Source organism: Larus michahellis, chromosome 3 (assembly GCF_964199755.1).
Source record: "Larus michahellis chromosome 3, bLarMic1.1, whole genome shotgun sequence".
In the NCBI taxonomy this organism is placed as follows: Eukaryota; Metazoa; Chordata; class Aves; order Charadriiformes; family Laridae; genus Larus; species Larus michahellis.
The window spans coordinates 49759013-49784828 of NC_133898.1; the positions used below are offsets into that span (position 1 = coordinate 49759013).

General features: G+C 51.0%; 1 protein-coding gene across 2 annotated transcripts in view; it reads right to left on the bottom strand.

The window, feature by feature from the left end:
- Window positions 1-3695: 3695 nt before the first annotated feature.
- The window catches only part of SLC35F3 (solute carrier family 35 member F3), a 186404-nt gene continuing 164283 nt past the window's right edge, over window positions 3696-25816 (bottom strand). For both annotated transcript variants that reach the window (XM_074580102.1, XM_074580103.1), the window contains 5 exons: window positions 16383-16602; window positions 10158-10283; window positions 8209-8401; window positions 6555-6644; window positions 3696-5385 (listed from right to left, as the gene is read on the bottom strand). In XM_074580102.1, coding sequence (XP_074436203.1) covers window positions 5141-5385; window positions 6555-6644; window positions 8209-8401; window positions 10158-10283; window positions 16383-16602 — 874 coding nt within the window. In that variant the 3' untranslated portion in view covers window positions 3696-5140. The remainder of the gene's footprint in view (window positions 5386-6554; window positions 6645-8208; window positions 8402-10157; window positions 10284-16382; window positions 16603-25816) is intronic.

A 25816-nucleotide genomic window follows, 5' to 3' on the forward strand; every position in this document is an offset into this window, starting at 1 on the left:
ATTGCATATAACAGGTTCTTAAAGACACTACTAACGCGAGTTCCACAACCTCCCTTGTTTAAGCCTTTTCCAGAATTGTAACTCTCCTTGTAAATTTCACTCTTCATTACTGAGAAGTTGGTTGCATCCTAGTGTATTTGCGATGTGCATGGAGAAATACTGATTCCCACCTTCTTTGGAATGATCTTATGCATATATAAAGATCCCTCTAACAGACTTTCAGGTAGAAGAGAGAAATATGAGACATATTATTTTCAGACACACTAGTTTGAGCTACTGGTCCTGTCCTTAGGAATGCGGTTTCATCTTAAAAGAAGGTTTTTAGGCTGCAGGTGGGCATTTGGCTTCCTTTTTACTTTCACAAGATCTTTCAGCTCCTTTTTTTTCTTATTTCCCTTTTTAATGTTCAGGACTTTTAGATAAGGTGCGTGTTATTACGGAAATGCCCTAGAACATGCCAGCTAAAGAAGAAAATCTAATTGCTTCTCTTTTAATAACGATGAACTAATTAAATTCATCCATCAAAATCCATTACTGCTGGCAGTTTCTGCAAAGACAGCTTGCATGAGGACTGGGCTGTGAAAGAAGCTTCTCAGCCTTGGCCTTTGCCAAGGAGTAGCTCAGGTTTGGAGGCCTTGAAGGACTCCGTCCTTTCTGCAGTACAAATCAGGGACATGGAGCCAAACTCCCTGTAGTTTATGACTTTAGAGCAAGTGCACAGACCCCATGTCCTCGTACTGGAGGAAGGGGCATGTAGGCATCTTCCCCTGGGAAGTTTTCCCCAAAAGGCATTTCTGTCCTGATCCCATCAGCAGCTCTCCTGTGCTCCTGCTTTACACCAGCTGCATTGCTTCTGGCTGCTGTTCTTTGCCCATTCCTTGAAGAGCCTCCCAGCCCCAGCCTGCTTTCCGAGTCCATGTAGCCAAGGCAGGTGACTGGTGCTATTTCTAGGGCTTCTGAAATGCTGGAGAACTATGTATGACATTCTTTTCAGTGGAGGGGTGTTTCACATGTGTTTCTATTGTGCAGACTTGTGAGTTTATTTGGAATATGATCCAGAGCTACACAAGTCAATGAAGACTTCTGTATTCACTGCACAGGGAAACCTTCACTTTCCAGTGGCTTTGCAGGCCTGCAGGTACAGTAGCAGAAAGGTTTTTGCCCAGAAATGGTGTCCACCTGGTGATGTTACCTTCCCTATAGATTGAAGATACTGTCTGTATTAACGCTGACCAACTCAATATTGCACTAGTGAAATGCTGGGGATGAGTGATCTGTCCCTGAGCTTACAGGAGACATTAATTCAGCCCCAGAACTTGGTGATCTACAGGTCCTGCTAGTCTACCCTCAGCTCTCAAAACAGTAAAGCTACATGTCAGTTTCAGTGCCTTCTGTTCATCTGCTGAGTGTTGTGATGGGATTTCTGCCTTTCACAGCTATTTTCTGAAGACTACTGATATGAATACAACCATCCTAGACAGAAGAACAGGAGACTTTTTTCAAAATAAGCCCAGCTCTGACTCATGTGCTGCTGAAAGGCTCATGCAGTCACTGTGGAGAGCTGGAATAAAAGATTATGATAAAGGTAGCAGCGGGAGACAACTACAGACAACAGGCTAAGGAGAAAGATGTGTACGGGAGGGGGAGAACTACAGTTCCTTCCCATGGATTCCTCACCGCTGTATTGAGCGGCAGCAAAAGCTGGCAGCTGCAATGGGGTCTGGTGATGCTATTTATTTTCCGGAGATTTTTTTTTTTCAGCTTGCTGTTTTAACAGCCCCAGTGGATCATTACTGGTTTCCCCCTTTGCTGGAGGAGCCAAGACACTTTGTGAGGGCTAAGTTGGGGCAGAAAGCTGAGGATCCAGGTCAGCCCTTGAACAAGGGTTGGCTGGTGGCTGGCAATGCTCTGCATGGGCAGGAGCCACACAGCAGTGATGCAGGAGACCAGCTTCAAAGATACCAGGCAGCAAGGTCTGATGCTGCAGGGACCTGTAATTCTGCCTCTGGAGGAGGTTTGAGGTGGCCAAGAGTGGGTTAAAAGTGCTGGTTCGAGGCTTGTGGTGCTCTCTTCTGCAGAGAAGGTACAGCCCTGCAGAGCTGTGTGGGGTCCATACAGGCCAGCAGTGGGTCTGACTCGCAGGGTGCTGCAGAGACTGCTCACACTGCTTTGGCCTGCGAGGGCAAGCAGGGGAGCCTGCCATGATCCAGCCTTCACCTCCAAGGCACTGAAATTGTCATGGGAATCCTGTAACAATCCAAGATCAGGAGGGTTCAATCTTACCCTCACCTGAAGGGTGGCCCAGTTACATCTAATGCCTTCTCAGAAAGGTTTGCCCTCTGCCTTGTCCTTCTGATGGGAGCCAATGACTCCAGTTCCTTTCATTCCTCAGCTTCAGATCCATGAAGCTTTGGCACTTTTAGATGCACACACGTACCAGTCTGGACATGCTGCTTTGTTGACATTCTCCTAGTCACATCCTGGGCTTCCCTGTCTGGAAGGTTTTGTTAAGCAGCTGCTCGCTGTCAAGTCAGGTGTTTATCTTTAAAGCAAGACGTTGCCTGAAGAAATGTAGGTCACTTCATCTGATTAACTTGTCTATGTGTAGCTTAGAATTGCTTAACATGGGTAAATCTAGTTTGCTCAGCTCCTATTCAGGAGAGAGATTGTAATACATTGCTGCTTGAAATCCCATTCCTTGTGTGTGTTTAGCTTGTTCTCGGGAAGGATGAGCCAACAGAAGCAATGACAGTTGCATCTGGTAAGTCATGGAGTTTTACATAAATTCCCCCCCAATCCATACTGAAGGTTAAAAAACCTGCTGCCGTTTTAGTAATAAACACACATTAGCTGCAGTTTTTAAAGTGGCATTTAGAGCCTTTTGGATACCTACCAGACTGCATCAAACACGCAGGAAAGTGGAGTGCAGCAATGACAGAAGATGTCACTTGCTGGGACTATGGAAAATGGAAGGACTGTTTGTACATTATTCTCCGGCCTTGCCTCAGAGAGGGGCCTTGGGGAGGGGTCTGGGGTACTTTGAGGATGACAAAACCATATGCCCGAAGATGGAGTAAACTCTAAGCCAGGAGGTTTGAGATCAAGTCTGTGTGTGCCCTTCAAACCAGTTACTAGAGCCGTACCTGTGCTCCTGCCCTGTGCCTTACCCTCCTCTGCTTCCCAAAGAAAAAGACTTAAAAATTCAGGTGTGTAACCCTGGAAGGGACAGTGGTTGCAAGCAGCTTCCCACAGTCTCAGATTTTTGCTTGTGTGTGTAAGCTCTGTTATCAAGTCTCTAGTGTCTGTTTGGCCATGAAGAGGCATGTAGGGAATGACATACAGCCTGGACTAGGGCCTAATTATTAATGTACAAACTCATGTCCCATCCATAGCCCTTAAATACCTGTTAGCATAAACACGTATGGCTGCTCACCGATGGTTTCAAAGGAAGGTCTGCTTCTCCCAGATACGTGTTTCTTGACTGATGCCTAACATCAGCTTTCCCAATGGATTTGTCCAGGAAGCCTGGAGCAGACTTTGCCGTCGAGGAGAGACTGGCAAGCAGGGCATCAGTTCTGGCCTTGATTGCTTTGATGATCGTGTCTCTTCCTTCTGATCACTTTGGCCAAAGACTACCCACAGTAAAACTGGAATAAAGGTGCAGTCAAGAGAAGGAAACAGCATTGACCAAGGGTGAGTTTAAAATTTTTTATTATTTAGCTTTGCCAAACAGATAATGGAATCTGAAGTTGATTTGCTAAAATGTTTTAAAGTGGATACCACCCCTGCCTGAGACAAAGAGGGCCTCAGTGGCAGCAGGGACTCTTAGGCTATGGCAGCAGTTCAAAAGAACACTTTTAATTTTGTATGCAACAATGTAAACTTCAAAAATAGTAAACTATAACCTTTCCCCCCCACTTTTTACATAGCATGTGATCTATCACAGATAGAAATTTAATGGCGAACCAAAATCGCGTAAGTAAACATCCTGGTGCTTACAAGTTTCATAAAAAGTGTTACATTTGATGTAAATATCTTACATTTTTAACTCTTTAACACTCACAATTATGGAGTAAAAGCAACTGGCGATTCACCCCCTTAGTCCGTGCTCTCAGACTGTACCTCAGCAACCACGCTCTTGCCAGCCCCTTTGACCATTTTTCAGTCGGATTGTCCCACACATGACCAAGACTTCCCCTTCCTCACACTGGTGTTAGTCAAGCGCAGCTCCACACAGGGGTAAAACCTGTGCACGTGAGAAGAGAACCAGGTCTCCTGCACGCAAACTTGCAGTCCCCTGGGCCCCACATTCCCACAGAAGCCATGATGCGTATGGGGGGGGGGGCACGTCCTGATGTTGGTGGGAATTTGGGGTCCCCCGGGGCCGCAAGCCCGAGCCCTGCCATCGCAAGGGCCTTGCAGTGGGACCTGGTTCTGCGTGGATAAAGACAAGAGTTGTGTAGAAGGCACTGGATTTCTCTTGCATGATTTTAAACGTGGACTACAGTCATGTGCAGAATAAGGAGATCTGGGCTCTATACTGCTTTCTCTCTAGTGCTTTAGTGCAAGCGTTTTTAGCGCTTGAATTTTCTTCTGGTTGCAGCGCAAGGTGTGCTCATCTACGTAGAGTGATTTCCAAACTTCCTTCCTTCCACTCTTCCCCCCATCTTCCTGTCCCCAAAAAGATTCCCTTTTGGTTCCTTGAAAACTTCTAGAGTACAGCTCTGGTCAAAAATAAACGTGTGATGTAGCATAGCATTTGTTTCTTTTAAATCACAGTGTGCAATGCATCATTCGGTACCTAATGTTCAAAATGTCTGCCCTGCTTTTCATGAAAATCATTCTTTAAAATAACCTATGCAAATAATATATTTTGACTATATATTACATTCATTTAAAAAGAGAAGAGAGGTTCTTGGTTTGCAGTTTGTTTTTTTTTCAGTGTACTACTTAAGTGAAAGGTCTGATGTGAAAAAAGTACAAGCAAACTGGACATGCCAAGACTCGATGCCTTAGATGGTGATCATATCAAAACTGTACAGGTATGTACACCGTGTTGGACAGGTGTGCTTCTTCCCAAGAAAAGACCTTTGCATCATCATATATAAGGTTAACCACAAAGTTTTGGTAAAAAGAGCATTTAATGAGCAAAGGATGACATGGAGGGGCGAGTTCTCCGGCTTTTGTTAGGCAGTCCTGAAGCAATGTCTCCATTCCCTTCAGGGATTTCTTCCTTCTTCCGGACTTTGAGACGTGTGAGGAGCTTTATTACCCAGACGTCCCATTCCTCTGGCAAGAGCAACAGGAGGAAGCCCAGACCAATAATGATGATGGCGATTACTCGGACACTGTTGAAGACAATTTCACTCGTGTAGTGATCAACAACTGTGTGGGACATTGAACGGGTATTATTATGTGGGACAAAGCATTAGGGCAGTATCCCCTTCCCTCCCCCTCGCCTCCCTGGCTCTGAAGGCTGACTGGGGCAGGAGAACATGACCATGGAGGAGATGGTGGCAGGGAGACTACCCTTCCTGCTGGTTTAGCACACAGCAGGGTACGGCCCCTTCAGAGCAGGCAGAGCTGGTCTGTGGGCTCGGGGCACAAAAGAGGATGATGCCTGGAGCTGCAGTTGATGTCTCCAGCAGTATCGTCTCCTTTGCTCGCCAACGGCACAGGGACTCCCGCTGAGGTCCAGGTGTGCAGAGAAAAGGGCATTTCCCTTCCCCGGCACAGCAGCTCCTCCATGAAAATCTTTCTTCTCACCCTGACTGCCCTGCTGAGTAAGACACCCTGGACAGGCCGAGCCATGCATGCACCCTGGTGGGGAGCACACCGTCGGGTACCGAAGTCTGCCGGGGCAGCCAGCGGAGCCCGGCTCTGCCTGCGTGTAGCCAGCACAAAGCTGGGGGCTGCCTCCTGCGCCAGGGCACCAGTTCAGCACGCTGGGTTTTAGGAGCCTGGCTGGGGAGAGGTGGCTCTGGTTTGGGCCAGGTTTGCCCCTGCGCTCCCCTGCCCAGCCCTCTCGGGCTCTGCAGGCTCTTGGCCTGCACTAAAGTTCAGAAAACTGACAATGTACCAGGCTGTGCCCACAACTGAATTGTCCAGTGTACTTGATAAACGCCTGCAGTGTTATTTACCAAGGCAAGCAGAACTACCAATATATATTTGCTCTAAAATGTAAGCACTTTTATTTGTTTCAATTTAGTGTTAAGCCTGCCTTGAAGAAATCATTAAGAATTGATTTCTACTCCTCCATGAGTTTTCATCCCAGCCCAGAGAAGGATGACTTCAAATCTAGTTTGTTTTTCAGCACGCTGGCTTCTTCAGACAGTAATTTAAAAGGAAATTCTAGAGATTATGAACATTCATGTAATGTTATACAATACATATTTAACACATAAAGTATACATTTTTAATCAGTGTGATCTTCGTAAGTCTTTAAGAGAAGATGCAAAACATGTTTAATAAAGCTGTTTGCTTTTATCCCTGTTGTGTATTTGAGAGGCCACAGATTTAATGTATTCATTAAGATGCAAGGCAGAAATTCTTACCCGCATTCACTGGGACGCTCAGTACAATTCCAAGAGAAATCAAAGTGGGGTAGGTGATAGCAATCCCAAAATTTAGTAGAATATTGAATGCTGAAGAAGGAAAGAAAAACATCTTTTACTACAGTGAAACGAGGCAGAGGGAATGTCACTTGAAACATTTATACTTTATTACTCCCTCTGTATATTGTTCATATAAAAGGCATGTTAACTTCTGTTGTTACTCCTGGAAGATACCTGTGGACAGAATCTGCCTGCTGCATGTCCGTCTGCCCGAGACATTGCTGTTCCCAGGGAATTCTATATCCTGCTGGCGTCTAGTGGCAGGATCGGGTGGGTACAGCCTGTCTCAGTGTAACGTGCGGTGACTCCCACTCTCCACCGCAATCCTCTTGGCCCTGCTGAAAGACTCAACACTTTTCACCTGGGAGATTTCAGCCCAACAGTCGCTTCTGGCTGGATCCTTTTTTTTGTAGAAAAGCTGCCTCCAGCTGCAGGTGGAAGGTGCTGTAAATCTAACCCTCTTCCAGACAGGAACTTGCTAAATATAATTTCATACAATGAAATTATAATATCATTATAATATCATTACAACTGAATGATTATATCATCTCCATTGTAATACCATACACTGTTCAGGGAGTGTCTTATGACAAATTAATAATTGATTTGGACCAAATTCACCCTCGTTTTAAGGTGATTAGCTTTCACAAAGCCAGGAGAGCCTTGCCAATATTGAACTTGTCAGCAGCTGGGGCTCTGACTGTTTTCTAGCAGTACCTATACCTTGTGCAGCCCAGCGATCGCTTGACAAGTTCTGCACTGCTTCCTTACAGAAAAGTTCCGTTGAGCCCACTGATAAGTAAACTGGAGGTGCTTCTAGAGCCAAGCGTTGTGACTGTTCAGGGTTAAAGGAGCTGGGACTCAAAACGGGGCTGCAGAAGGGCTATTTCCCGCAGAAATAAAAGTTTTAGGAGGTGTGATGCTGTCATCCAGCTTAGGGACCAACTGTGGCAACAGAGTCAACACATCTAGTTTAACAAGGAACAGCATCCCATTTCTGCTGACCGTGAATCATTAAAGCTTGGATTTGGCATCTCTCCCAAGCTGGGTTCCCTTGGTGGCACAGCAGCGGCAGCAGGAGAGGAGTGCCACCTACCAAATCCCCGTCAGCGCTATGCAATGCTACATTTTCAGAAGTTTCCTGCTCTTTAGGAATAGCAATTAGCTATTACTGAAGTCAGCAGAGGTGCTGGAGGCTGGCCTTGACTGGCCCGGCCTAACCTGCTTGCTCGGGGGATGCTGATGAGCCCAAGGCAATGCCCTGCCGTCAGGGCTGCTGCCCGTCACAGCCTGGGCAAGTGCCACTTGTCTCTGTGAGGCAGAATTCACGAGTAGGAGTTAGGACAAGCTTTAGAATTTAGTCGCACAGCACCTTCTAATGAGGGCCACGATATTTTGGCTTGGCAATAACAGCAGAAGTGGGCTTTACATTGCCACCTAGGAAAGGACTCTCTGCATGGTTTCTCAAGCTAGTAATTAGGTTGAAAAGAAGAGAAAACAGCTCCAGCATGGCAGAGGTCTGCAGCTTCCACCAGCAGCCAATTTCTGGCACCCTCCTCCACCCCGACCAGTGCGAGAGCCCCTGTCTACTCACTCAATAAGAGAATCGAAAATCCACAGAGGTTTCCCCAAGGAACGATGTCGAAAGAGCTCCAGTACTCCACTTTGGTAAAATAAAGGATGACGGGAATACAGGTAATGAAGAGGACGTTGAAGACAGCTAAGACGGACAGGAATAAGGCAGCTTCTCCAAATTTAGCACTGCCCAAAAGAAGTTTGAATAAAACCTACAAGAGGAAAACACATGGGTTTAAAACTCTCTTGCACCGCTCCTCTGGATGCTGGTGTCCTGGCTCCAGTGACTCCCGGCCCCCTGGCCCACTGGCCAGTGCCTGGGGCTGAGGGGCTGGGTGCTGAGCGGTGTCAGCCAGCACCTACGTGGTGATGCTTGCTGGACACTTGAGATGGCTGCCCATGAAGCTGCAGAGAGCAGCTTGTGTGCCCCAGCCTTCTCTCTCCTGGCACCCCCAGGAGCACGGGCAGGGGCAGCTGCCAAATGAGCCCATGCAGGAAGGGGACTCAGCACCTTTGGCCACGCACCTCCTGAAAGGGAAGGGCGCTCACCCCAGCCTAGACCCTTTGGTCTTTGTTCTGCATGCTCCCTTCGGGAAAAGCTCTGGAATATTTGACATTAAAACTAGACTTGGTGGAGCAGGGCAGGGGGGAGGAGAGGAAGCAATGTTTGTGGTCTCCCTACGTGGGACATCGCTTGTCCAGGCCTTGAGCTGCCACCCGAGGAGCGCTGCAGTGGTGAGCAAGCACAGTCCGTGCTGCCTGGACGTCCTCCCTCCTTGTCCCCCTGTGCACCACGGCCTGCCTGCGAGCACCACTCTCCCTGCCTGCCAACGTGTGCTCACAGCGCTTTCTCCCCAGGAACTCATCCCCAGAAGGCAGCACTGAGATCCCTGTCCCCCCAAGAAGCAGCGGTGCCGTGGGAGAGGGGCAGAGCTAGGCTCTAGCCTTGAATAACTCCCCCTGCCTGCAGGTGACTCCAGAGCCATGGTGTTTCCTTGGGTCTGGAGAGCCACGGCTCTGGTCTGGCAAGGAAATGCTCTTTTACAGGAAAGAGCTGTATGAAACTTCATGACCTCCCTTATGTAAGAGAGAGGGCGATCTGAAAAAGTGAGCACAAAGCATTGCAGCACAGCGCTGCGGGACCCAGCCAGATGCTTCTCAGTTTGGCGAGCCTCCCTGCATTGCTTGTGTTAAGGCTGCAGTGCTTGCCTGGCCAATGCGTGTTGGAGGACTGGTACGGTGCAATTAATTAGATCAGATGGAGGCGTCTACACCTCATCCCAGTCTCCGCGTCTGAGCCAGGGTGGGTGAACTGCACCCTACAGGTGTTTATTCCTCTCTGTGGACTGTGAATCTCAGCGCCACGAGTAGCAGAGAGGCAAATGCACATTCGTGTCTCAGGCTAAGAAGTGAAACGTCTCTCTGCCCAGCAGAGAAGCCTGCATGTCTATCTTACACGGTGCTGTGTGCCCGGCTGCTCAGGATGAGACCTTGATTCATAGGCACGTGCTTTGGAATTTAAGCACATGATTATTTCCATGATAAGCAATATTTTAAGCCCAGCATAAGCTACGTATGCCACTGAAGGAGGACTGGCAAGGGGAGGTAACACAGTGACTTGGAAAAGAAGCTAAATCTCTGCAGGGCACTTTCAGAGTGAGTAATTAAATCCAGCACCTACAGAAAAGCAGCCTAATTTTTCAAGAAAGTGGGGCATTTGTAAGTCCTGCTGCGGGCACTGGAGACTTCCCAGGAAGTAGGAGTTTTTATCCTAAGTGAGGGCAGGCATCAAAGCAAGCGAATACCCGAGTGCAGTGTTGCAGAGTCAGTGTGTTTATGGCAGAGCCCCTCAAAGAAAGGCATGTGGCACTGAACTGCATGGAGGTTTGCAATTAAGACAGGAGCAGTTAATGCCAGTGACGGGGGTAATTGGCATCTCTCTGGGGGGAAAGACCCAGGTGTGCTTACCTTGTAGAGAGCAGACATTGAGGCAGAGCCCACCACCAGGGCTATCCCAATAACGGAGTGGCTGTGAAACCCATCGGCGTACGTCATCATAACTATCCCTGCAATAGCAAATATAGCAGCCACAATCTGGTTGGAGACAAAGAAAGAAAGCAAGTGTTACTGGACAACCCCCAACATGGAAAAAAAAACCCCATGTGAGCAGCTTTAAATGAGAGGGCAGTACTTCTGCATCATCGGCTTCTGTAGAAAATGAGTAGCAAGCCCAGGCCGGTAGCCGGAGAGCCGATGCTGCCTTCCCTCGCAGCTGCGGGGAAGCCCCAGGCAGAGCTGCAGGGGAGCAGCTGCCCCGGGGGGGTGTGCGGCAGCCCAGGGTCTTGGACCGAGCTGAAGGGGAGGATTTCATCTCCGTCACTGAGTCTTCCCATCAGCCTTCACCCCTGCAGCCTGTGCGTGACAATAATACACAAGTAATAACTCCCTGCCGCTTGCACGAAAGGCTTTGAGTCCTGTGGAGGTTTTGGAGGAAAAAGGTTTTTGAAATAAACAGGAGAATTAATCTCATGCAACTACTTTCCAGTTCAAACATGTCATTTCAGAGAGCAGAGGGAGGTTTAGTCAGCCAGCCAGGCCCACGGCAACGCCTGGAGGGGCTCGCCCAAAGGAAGGCGGGAGACAGGCTGTCCCCGATTCAGCAGGGTCAGCAGGAGACCCCTGGCTTCTCTGGGATTGTCCTGCCAGATGCCTCAAGCCTGCCCGGGTGGTAATTCTGGGGTAAAAAGGGCTTTCTGCATGCTCCCTGCTTCCTGGCTCTGAAGTGCTGCGAGGGATGCCCTGCTTAGACAACATCCCCTTTGGCTGTACAGCCATGGTGATGCTTCTAAAGTGATTGGGAAAAACGAGCTTATTTTCACCCGTAGCTGGATTAGTGACAGCCAACTGTCCCCTCTCCCAGTGTCCCATCGACAGGCTGTGGCTGCCTACACATCCAAGAGCAATGGCCTCCTCTCACCTTTCCCGGTCACCACCAGAGATGCTGGGGCTGCTGTGAAGATGCAGGGGGAAAGCCTGTGTCCCCAGGCTCTGCTGCCACCTGATGAGCAAGCTGTGGCGGGGGGACCCCTTTTCCAGCTGCAGGCCCCCATCCCGGCAGCACCAGCAGCCTCTTCCCTGGGTTGAGCTGGGGCTGGTACCGGGGCGGGGGGGTCCCCTATAAAGCTTCCACAGACAATCACCCAGCAGATCCCTCCTGCACCCTGACATCAACACCTCCAAACTCCCCTAAAAGAAAAATGCCCCAGTTTTGCAAGCAGAAGGGGATCAATTTCTCCAAAGGTGTTACTGTAGAATGACAGGGTAAATGCAGAAAAAAGCCCAAATCAGCAGAAACTGACACTGCCTGGAAAATACAGCTGCTAATGGCATCTCAGCAAGAAGGGGCCTGAGTCTAGAAATAGCTGTACTGCTGTTCAAGACGCTGCATGAGCACAGCTTCGGCAGGCTACAGAGGGGCAGGGTTTCCCCCAGCTGCTCAGCCCCTGCACGGCCCCCACCGGGGGGCAGCAGGTTCTGAAGATGCTGATTTATGACCTGATCAGAGCAGTGCCCGGTGCAAGCTGCAAAGGCTGGGGGTGCACGCTGCAAATTCGGAGAGGTTCAGATAGGGCATCTTGGCTTGCAGCCCCCTCAGCATCAGATCCCTCCACGCACAGCTGTGGGGCATCATTTCTAAAGCACAGCTTGGCGGCAGTGTAACTGGGCCCTACAGTCCTGGACGGGCTTCTTTTTAAGGAAAGGAGAGAAAAAATCCCGATGCGTGGCTCTACAGCAACATGGGGCTGTTTCAGATAGGCAGGACTGAAGAAGCTCAGCAGCCCTCAGCAGTTCTCTCATGTCAGCGTGCTGGTGCTTGTCAAATAAAAAGTCAGACGCTCTGTGTGGCTTCAGAGGCACAAGAAAAAAGGTCACTGAATGAGGCTAGCATGGGGCAGGTGCAGAACAACGAAAAAGAGATCTGTCTTCGCACAACATATAATTCCGCCAAGGACAGCTTTGCTGTTGCACACTGTGGATGCGAAAAGTTTACAAGGATAAACTCATGGAAGAAAAAAATCCATCAAGGACTATTAACTATAGGAACATCACTTCCATCCCAGGAAGTCCTTGAGCCTGAAATTGCTGGAGGCTGGAAAGTCTCATGAGGAAATATCATTATAGGCTTTTCCTGTTTAGACAGATTTTTCTAGGTGTCCACTACAGGCAGCTGCTGGAGCCACGCTCCTGGGGCAGACGCACCTTTGCTCTGACTCGGTATGGCTCTTTGTAGAGCTGCAAGATACATGGCTCGGGCTTATCTGAAAGATGGCAACTCCAGCCCTTCCGCAGCCCCTGTGCTACAGCCCAGGTGACAAGGAGTGGCAGATGCAGTGCTTTCTGTAGCACCTGCTCCAGGTGTGGCCGTCTCCCAAACGGGCTTGTCCAGCCCGAGACCAGGAGGTGACCACAGCCACACGCCGGCTGTGGCAACCAGCTGGTTCCTCCGTGCGTGTCAGGGAAGGGAGCCTGCCTGAGTCCCTGTTGGCGGCTGCAACTTGGAGGGCGCATCAATGAACTGCAGAATGAAAAGTATCCGGTTTTGCTTTTAATGTCAGGGCATGGCTGACTTCAGAGCACCTCCCGGGAGGCTGGGTCTCTGCCCGATTGGAAAGGAAGACTACGATTTGGGATTTGATAGTATAGTTATTTCCAAGTCCCAGTGGCAGATGTGCTTGTCTATACATTACGTACACAGGAGGTACTTACAAGCAATGGCTCTCTTGGATCCTGAGCTGTTTCATTTACTGGAGCATGGAGGGAAACACCAAAATCAAAGATCAAAGCAAATAAATGCTGTCTGCAAACAGTTTTGCTGGGGCAGAGGTCCTTGCCTTTCTTATCTATCTAGTGTATCAATCATGAGTGTCAGATGAGTCTTGGCCTCACCTCTCAGCCCGCCTGAGACACGCCAGGCGTGTCACATACACTTTCTCTGGAAGACTTCCAGCCTGTCTATCAAGCACATCATTAGCGGCAATGACAGGCTGCTTGCACCGCGCCGCGCCACGGCTACCGGCCTGCAGCAAATGCCTCAGCACCGCAGGGCTCGCAGAGACAGCGCTTCAGGCGCTCACAGCTTCACTACATGTGTGTCGTCTCTGAAAGCAATACGGCAGCTCGCAGCCCAGTTGGACCATTGCTCTGGGCACAGTGAAAGAAAACAGGGAGAAATGCAACTTCATCACAGGAGATGTAGGCACTTACAAGGGCCTGAGCGGTGAGGATGGGATTTTCTATCTTGCTCTTACATTTAAATTCCAGCCAAATTGTAATTTAAGTGCTTGTAGAGCTATCAGTTGCACTTCAGAAGGCCAAGTAGGATACTTGTACACCCTTAAACTCCACTGAGATGCTGCCTGTCTCACCTAGTCTCTCCTGCAGCAGGTGTGAACAAGGACAACCAAACGTGTGGTCAGGGCTTTGCTGTGGCACTATCCATCCTGCTGCACTGCCGGGGGCATGGAATAAGAGCGTGGGAGGGCTCCTGCTCGACACAGGGTGAGGCACTGTCCCCCCTGTAGCCCCGTCTGCGCTGACACAGCGTGGCCCCAAGGGCCCCGAGCTTTGGGGCAGGGCTGTGTGCTGGCTCGCAGTCCCTAGGCTGCTCCTGGAGAAGCCCCAGCAGCTGTCCCTCCTCCTGGTTGCCAGCCCCAGGAAGAAGGCTTTGTTTTGGGGTTCATCCTGAGGCTATCCCCTGGAACGCCAGGCAGCGCCACCCTCCACATCTGCTGCTTTTCATACGAGCTGTACAGAAAAGGGAAGTGTGAGGGAAGAAAATGCATCTCACCAGGAGACTCCACATTACATCCCTCTGCAGACAGAAGCGTCCCCAGTGCTCCCACAGTGCCAAACGAAGCTGGGCAGCAGGAATTCTGTGCTGCCCCATGCCCTGCCAGTCTCTAGGGACAAACACCACGTCACTCACATTTTGTCACCGGTCAGGATCCATGTCTGCCTGAGAGCAAATAGCCCAGTCCTCCTGCAATCCCCTTCCCCCTGCGTCCAGGCCCCTTGCTGGCCCATCACTGGGGTGAGAGATGGCCATTTTCCTGCTTGGGATGGAGGTGGCTTCTCAGGAAGCAACCCCTGCCACCTCTTCCCAGTGCCAGGTGCCACAGTGAGGGGCTGGGACATGTGGCAGGAGCATCACACAGCCTCCATCACCCTGGCACCTGCTCTCCTTAATTGCTGCTGGGTTTTGAGGGAGTCAGTCTTTCCCAGGGCAGTGCTAATAAGAAATGAGGGACAGCTGGACATGGCTGAGACCACCACTGAGGTCTGCTTTCCTTCTCCCTCCACTCCTTCGGCACCTTTGGGAAGGTGGGGATCCAGAGCAGGATTTGTCCCCCAGCCCATGTCACCTGCCATGACACAAGACCTAGCCTGGCCAGGAAGCTACTGAAGAGCCTCTCATCACCCTGGCTCTTCACGCACGGCCATGTACCCAGGAGAGGATGAGAAGCACCTCTATTCCAGGGCGTGTGTGCCGGTGTGGGTATCCCTACACGCAGGTCGGCTTCTCTCCCCTCAGCCCACAGCCGTACCCAGTGGTGGGAGATGGCACTTGCAAATCAAGCAGCAAGCTGCACAGGCAGGAGACCAGCGGTCAGCCCTCTACACACCTCCTCTCCTGGCCTCCCACCAGCACTGCAGCCAACAGTGCCACCAGATGGCTGAAGACCACAAAAATACGGTGTTTTTTTTTACCTTTATCAAAATGGCCAGCACGTCCAGCTATGACAACAGTGACACTTCCCTGCCTCCAGGATCATTTCAAGATACCCTGACTTCTGTACTCAAAAACCCCAGTTAATTTGTTTGCAGGGTACGGCTACCTGGGCAGATGGGTGGGCAAGCGCAGACACCAGCTGGCCAGGCCGGGCTTTTGGCAGGTACATTTTGCAACGATTCCCTGATTCCCTGAGCAGCCTCTTGGCTGCCACCACTGCAAGGCTGGCCAAGCTCTCCTGCCGGAGAGGAACACTTCCCAAAAAGTTAACCCTCAGTTGCTCCATGCAGCAAGGAGTAACAACCCTCTTCTGAGCACTAAAAGCATTGCCCAGGTGGGTGAGCAGAGAGCTTCTCAAATGGTGGGTGGAAAATAGGTATTATTACCATTATTGCTGTTTGTTTATTACCATTATTGCTGTTAGTAAGTGCCTGCTGGTGCAGCGAGGCAGGAGGGACCTTCTGGCGCTTTTTCCTTGCAGTTATTCCTGACCCTGGCAGGATGCCCTTGGCCCCAGGGTGGTGGGTTCCCACCTGCCCGGCTCTGCTGCCAGAGGACACTGCATGCTGAGGGCCACCAAAATGGCAGCAGGGTCAGCAGGAAGCTGCGGGGGTTTCTGATACCCCACCCCGCGTACAGCTCTGTTGCCACTTTGGAGAGGGTTGTTCACGTGGGGTATCGGACTAAGGGTGTAAGCAAACATTTGGGATGCCACCAGGAGAGCAGCCCTGCGGGAGCAGGCCTGCCTGCCCTGCTGCCTGGCCCCGTGCCCATGGCTGCTGGCCAGACGCAAGTCCCCATAGCTGGCATCACACCGATCGTCCACCAGCAACGCACGCACAGGCTTCAGCCACGAGTGGGCAAGGGCAGCCCAGCTCTCCTCTCTGCAGCTGCTGCTGACTGTCATGGGGGCAAAGGACAACCGTGCCACCCTGCAAGCCTGCCGTTGGGCATAAGAAAGGCGAGGATCCATTAAATTCACAGGTTGGGACCAGAAACGCATTGTGCGCAGCTGGGGCTTGCAGGAATGTGCGGTTGGAAACAACTAGTTCTGGTGCCACAGCCTGGGAATTGTCACTCAGAAGGGGCAGGCAAGGGCTGATGTACGTCCACGGCAACATGGAGATAGCACCTATCCTTCCTGCCATGCTCTGGAGCAAGCTACCTCTTTTCTGAAGGAAAATGCATAAAGGTAGCAGGCTGGGGGAGACCGGGGGCTCTGAGAGCTGGTGGGTGCCTGGGCAGGCTGCAGGGAAGGATGCATCCCTGCTCCACAAGGATTTCTACGCCCGCTTGGCCGCCCGTGTCGGTTGCTGCTCGACTTGGACAGCAGGAGGGAAGGGGAAAAGAAAAGACAAAAGGGTGAGGGGGAAGAAGGGAGACAGAGATAAGGAGTCACTTACCCTCACTCCCATGAACCTGTCCCTCAGAACGATCCATGAAAGCAAGAACACAAAAGCTTTGTTGCAGCAGAACAACACGGAGACATCCGTAGTGTTTATTTTCTTTATTGCATGTAAGTAAAGGTAGTTTGTGAGTGTCCAAAGAACACCAAAGGGTGCTGCCTTGGTAAAAAATACCTTCAAGGTCAAGCCATTGTCTCCAAAAAATCGGCAGCACTCCCTAAAACAAGGAGAGAAAGGCAGCATTACTACACAAACCAGTCAGAGTCTGCAGCAAATATATGCGTTTTTTTTCTTTCTTGCTCCTCTTCTTTTCCTTTGGGGAAAGAGGGGCACACACACCTTATAAAGAGGAGAAGGAAAACAAGTTTCAGCATGTTGCAACAGCCGTACGAACACGTGGGGCCTGCAAACACGGGAGCAAGGAGACAGTAAGGAAAGGGCAAGGGGGGAGGTGAAGCCAGGAGGTAAAATTTCACCCTTGCCATGAGCGCCTTCACAGTGGACATCTTGAAACAGCGTGGGGTCATCCTCCTCCTTTCACCCCTCTGGGCACTGGGATGCTGAGGGGCCAGGGCTGGCAGCGAAGCCCCTTGCTCCCTGCTCCTGCTGCAGCCATGGGACACCCTAGTGCCCATCCGTCATCTGCTCCGCAGGGCTTGGAAGGAGCCTCAGAGGAGACCGATTTGGGGTTTTTCTACCTAAGGGGTGGGACCTGGCTCAAGCCCAGCCGGCAGCAACAGGGACAGGAGCAGGAGCTGGCCTGGCAGCTGCCCACTCCTGCTGGGGCGAGGACATGGGATGGTGGCACCCGGGGACACGCTGGGTCAGTTGCAGCAGCAGCTTGGAGTCAGGAGTGTACAGCAAGGGCCAGGGATGCCACAAATCCCCAAGCGGGAGGCAGCCGCAGCCACAGCATGTATGGCCCTGGCACGGGAAGAGGAAACACCAGCGGTTTATTTGTGTCCCAGGGGCACTGGCGGGCAAAAGGGGACAGGAGGTGACAGGAGCAGCCTGGCCCTACTGGCAGGGGCTGTGGGGGGCCGGGATGGGGCTGCCGGGGGTCACCTCTCTGGAGGAGCTGCCAGGGGAAGCCTGTGTGCAACCCACTTCTGCCAGCCCTGGGAGAGCTGGGAGCTGCAGTGACGCCGCTGTAGGGGACGTGCAATAGCGCACCGAAGCGATGCAGCCGCTGCCAGGCACAGGGCGCAGCCCGCTGAAGTGGGCAGCCAGCGGTGGTGCCGTGGCCTGGGCTGGCTTGGGTTGCTTTCAATCCTGCAAAACCCCATAGGCCCTGAAGTACTTTAATGAGGCGCTTTGACAAAAAAAATATGAGCAAAATTAATTTTTCCTCTGAAAATGAATGCCAAATAGCTTGTCACTGCTGCCTTGAATTTCAAGCTGTTTGTTTCCTGAGTCTGGGCATGTTAAGTCTCATTATTTGCAGTCTGATGAAAGTGTGATTTTGATCCACTTTCTCAGAAGATGGATCTGTATCAGATGATGACCTAAAGAAACCCAGACACGCTCTGAGCCTCTTCAGATTTCCCCCATCACTAAGTCTATGTCTGTCTATCCCCCCCTCCGCTGCAGCAGGTACAAGGCTGCAGGGCAAAGGAAACACATTTTTTATGTTTCTTGGATTTTCTCGCCTGCCAGTCTCTTGTACTGAGTCATGGCTGAGCAGACCTTGCCCACCTCTGGATGTGATGGCCCTGGGCTTTGGCTGCTGTAGACAGACACTTTCATCTGAGCCACTGGTTCTGCATCGTGTCACTCGTGTCACAGCAAGCACGTCAGTGTCCCTTGTCCTTCAGTGTCCCTTGTCCTCTATGAAATTACCTGCTGGCAGCAGCCTATTCCCTGCCAAACCTGTTAACTGCCTCTCTGTGACAGTAAAAGAGCTACCCCTCTGCACCAGAAACCGCAGCTTGACTTCCCACCTGCCAGTGCCATGCAGGGCCATTCTGGGATGCGCACGGCACTGACAGACACTGCCTGTGCTCAGCACGTGGCCTGGATCCACTCTCCCCTTCCACAGACACTATACCCACTTCAAGTCTGGCCTTCAGCCCTGCGAAGCACTGCCTGTACCAGCCGCTTGCCACAGGGGATGCAGGGAGCGCAGGGGCATCCAGAGAGACATTGAAAAACCCAGTCCTGAACTTCACGAGAGGCTTAAACCTGCTTCCCGAGACACCGGGGAGGGTTTGACTTCCAGGGTGTCACAGGCAGCCAGTCCAATGCTCTGAAGACAAAAAAAAATAAATGATATTAAGTAAGATTAGTATGAGAAGGACAGGAAGGCCATAGACAAATGGAAGGATTAAAATGGAATTTATGTTGGGATCCATTCTGGGGGGGAAAAGTTCCTCCTGCCAAAAATCTGTGCCCTGCATATAGAATTGGGTATCACTATTTCATATACAGTAGAAACATGTGCTTTTACTGTACTGTGGGCCTGATTCTTGTTCAGCAGATACCACTAGATACGTACAGCAGCACAGCCTGGCGCCTGCCCCCACCCTGAAGCACCCAGCGTAGTGCCGTGATGCCCCAAAGGGCAGCCTTGCCCTGGCGCGGATCAGGACCCTGAGCTGCATTTCTCCCTTTGGGAGTCTCACTGGCCTACACAATAAAGCTTCCTTTTAGCTCTTTTGACTGGTTTCACCAAGTCTGAATTGCTTCTTTAGACCAGCTCTTTATGGCAGAGGTTTCCCCATCCAGCCCGGGTTGCAAGGGAGCTTCTCCCCGAGGACACGCGGGGCTGTGGAGGGTGCTACCAGACGTGCACCCACATGCACAGTGAGTGCTGGCATCCAAACCGGGCGCACTGCTGAGCCACGGGCTATTTGTGGGGGGTAACAGATGGGTTAGTTGGCTTGCTTGGACCTGGCATCTTCAGCAAAGTCTGAGGAGCATTAGGGGAAATGTGGTATGTTTCGTGCACCAGGATGACTATACAGGGTACAATAGCCCCCTCCCAATTAATTGTCTCCCCAGGTTTGCTACTGCTTATCAGGGAAACTGATTTTTCCCTGGTGCCATAACCCAGCTTGTGAAGCCGTACTAGGAAGCGTTCGATGAAGAGAGCTCTCAGTGAGAAACAGTAAATAAATAGTTATAGGAAGCGAGACAGGGCTGCGATATAACCTACACTGTAATCCCAAAACAGTCGGGGGACAAAATCACTTCAGAAAAAACAACCTTCAACTTTAAATATTTTGACAGAACATTTTGGACGCAGTTGCTCCTGCTGTCCAGTAATTTCAGTTTTGCCCACAAGGGTACATTGAATCCAATGAGTATCCTGATGCTTTACGGATACTTTTTGGCAAAAACAGAGCTGGTGTCCTGTGTCCCTTCAGGCACGCCTGACTGCGCCGGGAGAGCCTGCCTGTGAATATTTTAACAATCTCATCTGCTAACGAAAATGTTACTTTTTAAGACAGACAAAACCCGCCCTATGTGGAAGGCAGCCTGAAAGCATTCGGTGCCCTTTGAAGACCAAGTCAGCAGTGTGGACCCTCATGTAAGGTCTGATCCCAGGTCTCCCAAAGCCACGGTACAGGCGGGGAGCTGGGGTCAGTTCCTTGAGGTTTTTATAGCACACAGACTTTTGCAGGTCTACCTGCCCAGGGCAGGACACGGAGGGAGTCCTGTGCTTGCATCAGAGCAAGCTGGCTGCCTCTGGGTCAGCAGGGAGGTGGCGTTGGGTATCTCCTCCTGGGACAAGTGTGCAGTGGCGGTGGAAGAGCTGCTGGGGAAGCACATCTCTCTGGCAGGGACACCACCAGCCAAGGGCCAGCAGCCAAGTCCTCTCATTTCCAGGATAAAATACAATTTCTACCTCAATTTATTCCGGCTTCTGTGAGCCAGCCCTCCTGCACAGCTAGCTCTAGCTCATCTGGGGTGAAGCGGGAGGGTTACCAGATGCTTGGAGGCTGCAGACTCTTCTCTTTGTTGGGTTCATCTCTGGGACTAAGTCCCTGCTGTTTGCTAAGGTGGGCAGAGGTGCCAGAGGTGTGTTTGCAAAGCAAGCAAGCAGGGATTCTGTAAACAGGTGCTTCCCTTTGCTCCTGGTACTTGCCCTCTGAGTGAGTTTTCCAGCAAGTGGAGCCAAGCGGGGCTGTTGTGGTGTGCACACACAACCTGCCCCTGCTGGTCATGGTCCTCTGGAGGCTCCCTCTCCCTGCTCACACTGAGTATGCACTGTTGCCCATCATCCCTTAGACTCACTGGGCAGCTTTCAAAGACCTCCTGGGCCATACACCTACAAGAGTGAGAGCCCCTGGCCTATCTTAAATAACAGCAGAGTTAACAGCAAGCAGCCTTATTTACTTTTTGAGTGTATATTTTCCATGTACCTCCAAGACATCCAGCTGGAGGAGGCCTTGAAGATGCTCTGGTAGTTCTCTGTGAGATGAATGTGTGCGCGTGTGGCTCTAACAACAGCTGAGCACTGAGTCCCAGGAACACAGTGTGGTAGTCGGGAGCTCCTGCCCACTGACCCTTAGGTACTTACAAGCAACATTTTATATTTGAGCCAGGAGCCCAAGCTCTGTTCAGAGTCACCAGAGATGGACGTCCTGGAGCTGCCTTTGCTGCCCACCTCGGGAAGCACTGAGCCCAGGGAGACGCTGCTTCTATTTCCCTCCTTCAGCTCTAAAAGGGACGCTAGGGCGAGGAGCACAGACACGGGCACCTCCAGAGCACATCTGGAAGGAGAAACCCCACTTTCTGTGTTAAAAGAGAAATTGTCATCAAAGACTGACCAAACCTCCTCCTGCCTGCATTACCAGAGGTCCTGTGCCGGCTGGTCTCACCTACCACCTCAACACGAATCTGCCTTGTTGCTCTCTTGCTAATACAGTTTTGTTTGCTGGGCTCACCCTGCTTTGCCCATGGAGCAGTGGGATTTTTGGTATGGACAACGGCCAGAGAGGCCATAGGGAAATGCTGATGCAGAGCTCAGGCGTGCCGTCACCCTGTGCATCCCCAGGTCATGCTGAGCATGGCTCTTCCTGGGCAAGGAAGCCACCCTGCAGCCGCCCTGCAGAGCCACCCTGCTGAGATGATCTCTCCTTAACTGTGTAATCCTCCATGTGAGGAGTAAATCCCTAAAACTGCTGGGCTGTTTCCAGATAAGGCGGCAGCAGACAGCAAGGAGCTTTGGCATTGCAGGGCATAATGCCGTATTTTGGAGATAAACTAGCTTCTTGCATTGTTTTCCTTGATTCTGCCGTCATGAGCTAGGGCTCCATTGTAATCATAGCAGTTGGTTTAAAATATAAATGCATGGCATTAGCCATGGCAACAGCAAAGGCCTGTGTAAGACTGGAATGGAAATGTCAAAGGAAGGATACTGGAAGGGAAACGTACCGGCTTAATTGCGGCAGCAGCAATAAAGAAAAGCTTGCTCCCACTCAGAAGTGTCATATCCATGTTCACAGACAATCTGAAGGCTCATGACTGAACTAAAAGGCAGGATTACACTGCTGGGAGGAGGTCTGCATGTGAAGTGAGAGAGCTGCAGCCTGGTGACACGTGGCCCTTGCGAAGTGTTTCCAGAGAGATGTCACACAGTGGACGTGCTGGCCGCGGGGTGTTGCCGAGGGGGCTGCCGCAGCCAGCATCTTCGCTGTGTGTTGGGGTGACGGGATGATGGTGCAGGTGAAAAGGAGGAGCACGCGCTCAGCCTGGTTGCTCTCCTCCTCAGGGTGCAAACCCGGGTGGTTGGCATAAAGCCCACAGAGCCCAGGCGGGAGCAGAAGCTGCCGCCTGGCTTTCAGGTCATCCTCTGCACAGAAAGGCAGCGGTGGGGACAGATGGAAACCTGCTTGTAGGTATAAAACAAAGCAATGGGCACCACACGGCATGACTCAACCCACCTTGGTGCCACTGGTGGGACAAGCCCCCTGCAATAACAGCCCCCGAGCAGGGGTCCATAAGTCCTGACCGGCACCAGCCAGGCTAGATGTACCAGTGGTCCCCTCTCCTAAATGGGGATTCTGGTCCCCCGCTGCTTGTCACAGGTTGTCCCGACAACTTCGTGTGTCCTGATGGAAATGTGTAATGTCACTTGGGAATGGCATGTAGCTGCTACGGCACTACAGGAACTGTGCTGGGATGAAAGATACTACAGAAAAGTCTAAGGCGTAGAGATGTTACTGTTTGTATTTTTACTCAGAATTATTTGCTGGTTTCTTAATCTTTTCTTTTTAGTGTGTATCTTCATTAACCCAGCAAATGGCAAATTAGCTCTGCCCCATTAGGCATGTCTCCATCACAAGACGACTAGCAAAAATACCTCTGACACTGGAACTGAGCAATCCCAGTGAAGTAAATCAGAAGTAGTTAGCACCAAAATTGCATGCAAAGTAAGTGTTAATCATATTGGATGCAAGTGTTGCAGTCAAATAAAACACGACAGTAAAGCTCCATTTCTTTCCCCACTGAGCTCACAATCGTATGTTTAACACTATTCACCTTCCACTGCCTGTTTTGTCTTTAACTGTTGCTAGGTAATCGGGATGTTTCCCCACTGCTTTGAACCTCATGCAAATGGAATGCTTTTTGCTCCCATTTTGAAAAAAAACCCCACCTACAAAGAGGAAAGGTAGACAAGAACTAGAAAAAGCACACACCGTGTGTTCCCCCAGGCTGAGGGTTTGGTCTCTTGATACTCACTGCAGGACAAACCAATGCCAGAAAGGTTAATAAGCCATTGAAGCTACCATTACATCTTTGGGAAAGATGCAGCAAAGTAGAAAACATCCGGGAGGAATACACATCCTAAGGGAATACTTCAGACAAGCTGGTTATTTCTCCTTTCCAGACTGTTAACTTTTGTTACAATTTTCTCATTGTCGCAGTCTTCATACTAAGCCTTCTCCTCCGAAACAGGTTTGGATCTGCTGTTGCTCCTAGCGGGTGATATTTTTTCTTTGTAGACTGCGCTTCTTACTTTGACCTTGCAAGGTCTCTACCTGCAAATTGAATTTGGCTAAATTGCTCCTGATTTTCAGCGGAGTGAGCAGCGCCTCCCTGGAGCACAGCAAAGCCACCGCTGCGCCAATGAATCTGGCCTCTTGATTAGAGATTGGCAGGCAAAACATGTTTTGCTAATCCCCGCACTGGTTAGGCCTGCACAGATAAATAATCTGCAGATGCGCTGTTAACAGTAGTACATTTTCCACTCAACGTATGAAAAAAAGAGACACGGACTAAAATGTCATGCCATGTCTTCTGGGGGGACTCGCAAGCCAGCTGCAGTAAGCAAAAGCAAAGAAGAGAGACGAGGTGTCCTGGCTGTTAAAAGGAGGGGAGGAAACTAAAACCAAGTTTAATTTCTCGCAATGAAAAAAAAATCCTAGGACATTTTTTCATAATTAATCCTGTTAGGACCACAGCATCCCTCATGCATTACGCTCACAAGTGGAGGTCGGTAGAAGACTGCTGTGCAAATAAGAGACACAAGTGAAAACAAAATATTCCTCAAAAATACTCTGCAGGAACATACACGATGTGTTTCCCAGAAAACAGGATCATGCCTCTAGCTCCGTTTCCCTCCCCCTTGAGCCAATGCTGACCTGAAGGGCAATCATGACAAAATCAGCCTCTCAGGTGGGTGGATTTCAAAGCACGGCAAGTGAAGGGTGAGCTCACGAAACCCATTTTACAGGTGTTCACACTAGGGCATGGAGAGGCGAAGTCCCTGGGTGCTTGAAAGAGGCAGGATGAGGGCTGCCTGTAGGCTGCACCTTTGGAGAGCTGGGAATTTGCTTTTCCCGCATGTTTATTTTATAGCCAACTCCTGTTACTTATCAAGACAGCCCCCGAGCGCCTTTTTCCTGAGTCACCGCAGGTTCACATGCCAGCAGAACAGTTGCACAGAGGCTCCTGTAGCGTGCCCCAGATCATAAAATGCTGCGAATAAACCCGCTAGCCTCAGCACTTTGCAGAGAGGTGCCCGGGATTCCTGCTGTGGCTTTTATTGCCCCGCTGGTCCGAGGCTCCTACAACATAAGCCGTATACCCCTGCCTCCAGCTTTCCTCCTGTGCACCCGGAGCAGCTCAGGAAAGCTGATTCCCAGTGCTGGGAGGGCACAAGCTCCTTCTCAGCTTCCACGGGGCAGAGGTCCGAGACCTGCTCTGGGTGTGCTGGTGCACTTGCCCGCCCTGCTGCCTGCACTGCCTGCTGAAGGACACCTCAGTGTGGCCATTTAAGCCAGAGAACAGAGCCAGGGGACCGGCTGTGTCGCTCTGCAAAGACACCCTGTACTTATCCGGTCCAGTCTGTCCGTGCTGCGGACTGACCCAGGGCTGCAGAGCCTGGCCCTTTGGTCTCTAATTATACTATGAGCCTAATGGGAGACTGGGGCCCGGCGGGTAACATCAGCCCTGGTGATGGCACTGGTTTCTGGGCTCAGAGGCAAGGGATGCCCCTTTTTTCCTGGAAAAGCTGAGCTGTTCAGCTAATACTGCCTGTGGTAATGGCTGGTGATGGGGCACCATTAAGCTGTTTAGTGAGTGACGCACCACGATCGGGCATTTTTCCTTTACTAGATCTGTGGCTGAGAAGAGCTGAAGAAAATCTCAAGTTTGGAGCATCCTATCCTTAGAAAGGACAGGCTGTGATAAAAGCACCATTTTTGCAGCTGATTTCACAGGGAAAAGGTTCTTTAACTCATTGCTCCTGTCTTCAGGGTCAGGTCAATTTAAGAGCATGTCTACAAATCTTACACAGCAGGAAATTCAAGCAGCGGGTCACTCACGGACCATGCTGTGCTGTCACGCCAGCGTGCTGCTCCCAGCCAAGGTCCATGCCAAGTGCATCTGCTCACAGCCAGGGGATTTCACCCCTCCCCATCGTGCCCCAGCAGAGATCCCTCCTCCCGTGCTGTCCCTCCTTGGGACCCATGCTGGAGGGGGCTGGTCTCCAGATGAAAAGCGGAGTGGGTTGCAGGGCTGTGCTCTAGCCCCAAGCCCAGCTGTGGGAAGGTGGCAGAGGGGACTTGCCATGGCGTATGGGTGCTGCTCACATGGGAGGTTTAGGGCTGGATATGGCACCATGGTCACTGGCATCGGACCACCTGCAAGGGAGCAACACTGTTGGTCGGGCTTTCCGCTGCAAGTGGTAATGGCTTTTACGTTCCCTTCCTCTAGGACATTAAGTGGCACAACACGATGCTCTGCCACAATGTATAATTCAAAACATTTATTTTCAGCCTCATTTATTTCCAGATACAGAGGTGGGAGATGGAGCAGCACTGCCCACTTCCAGCTCCAAGTAACTGGGGGCTTCCTTCAGAGGGGCTGCAGGGTGGCAGGTCCTGCCATGACCCCCAGCAGCTCTGTCCCACCCCTGCTGAGACCTGGGAGCTGCAGCTGATGGTGCCCGCAAGGCGCTCTGTGCTTCTTCTGACCTTCCA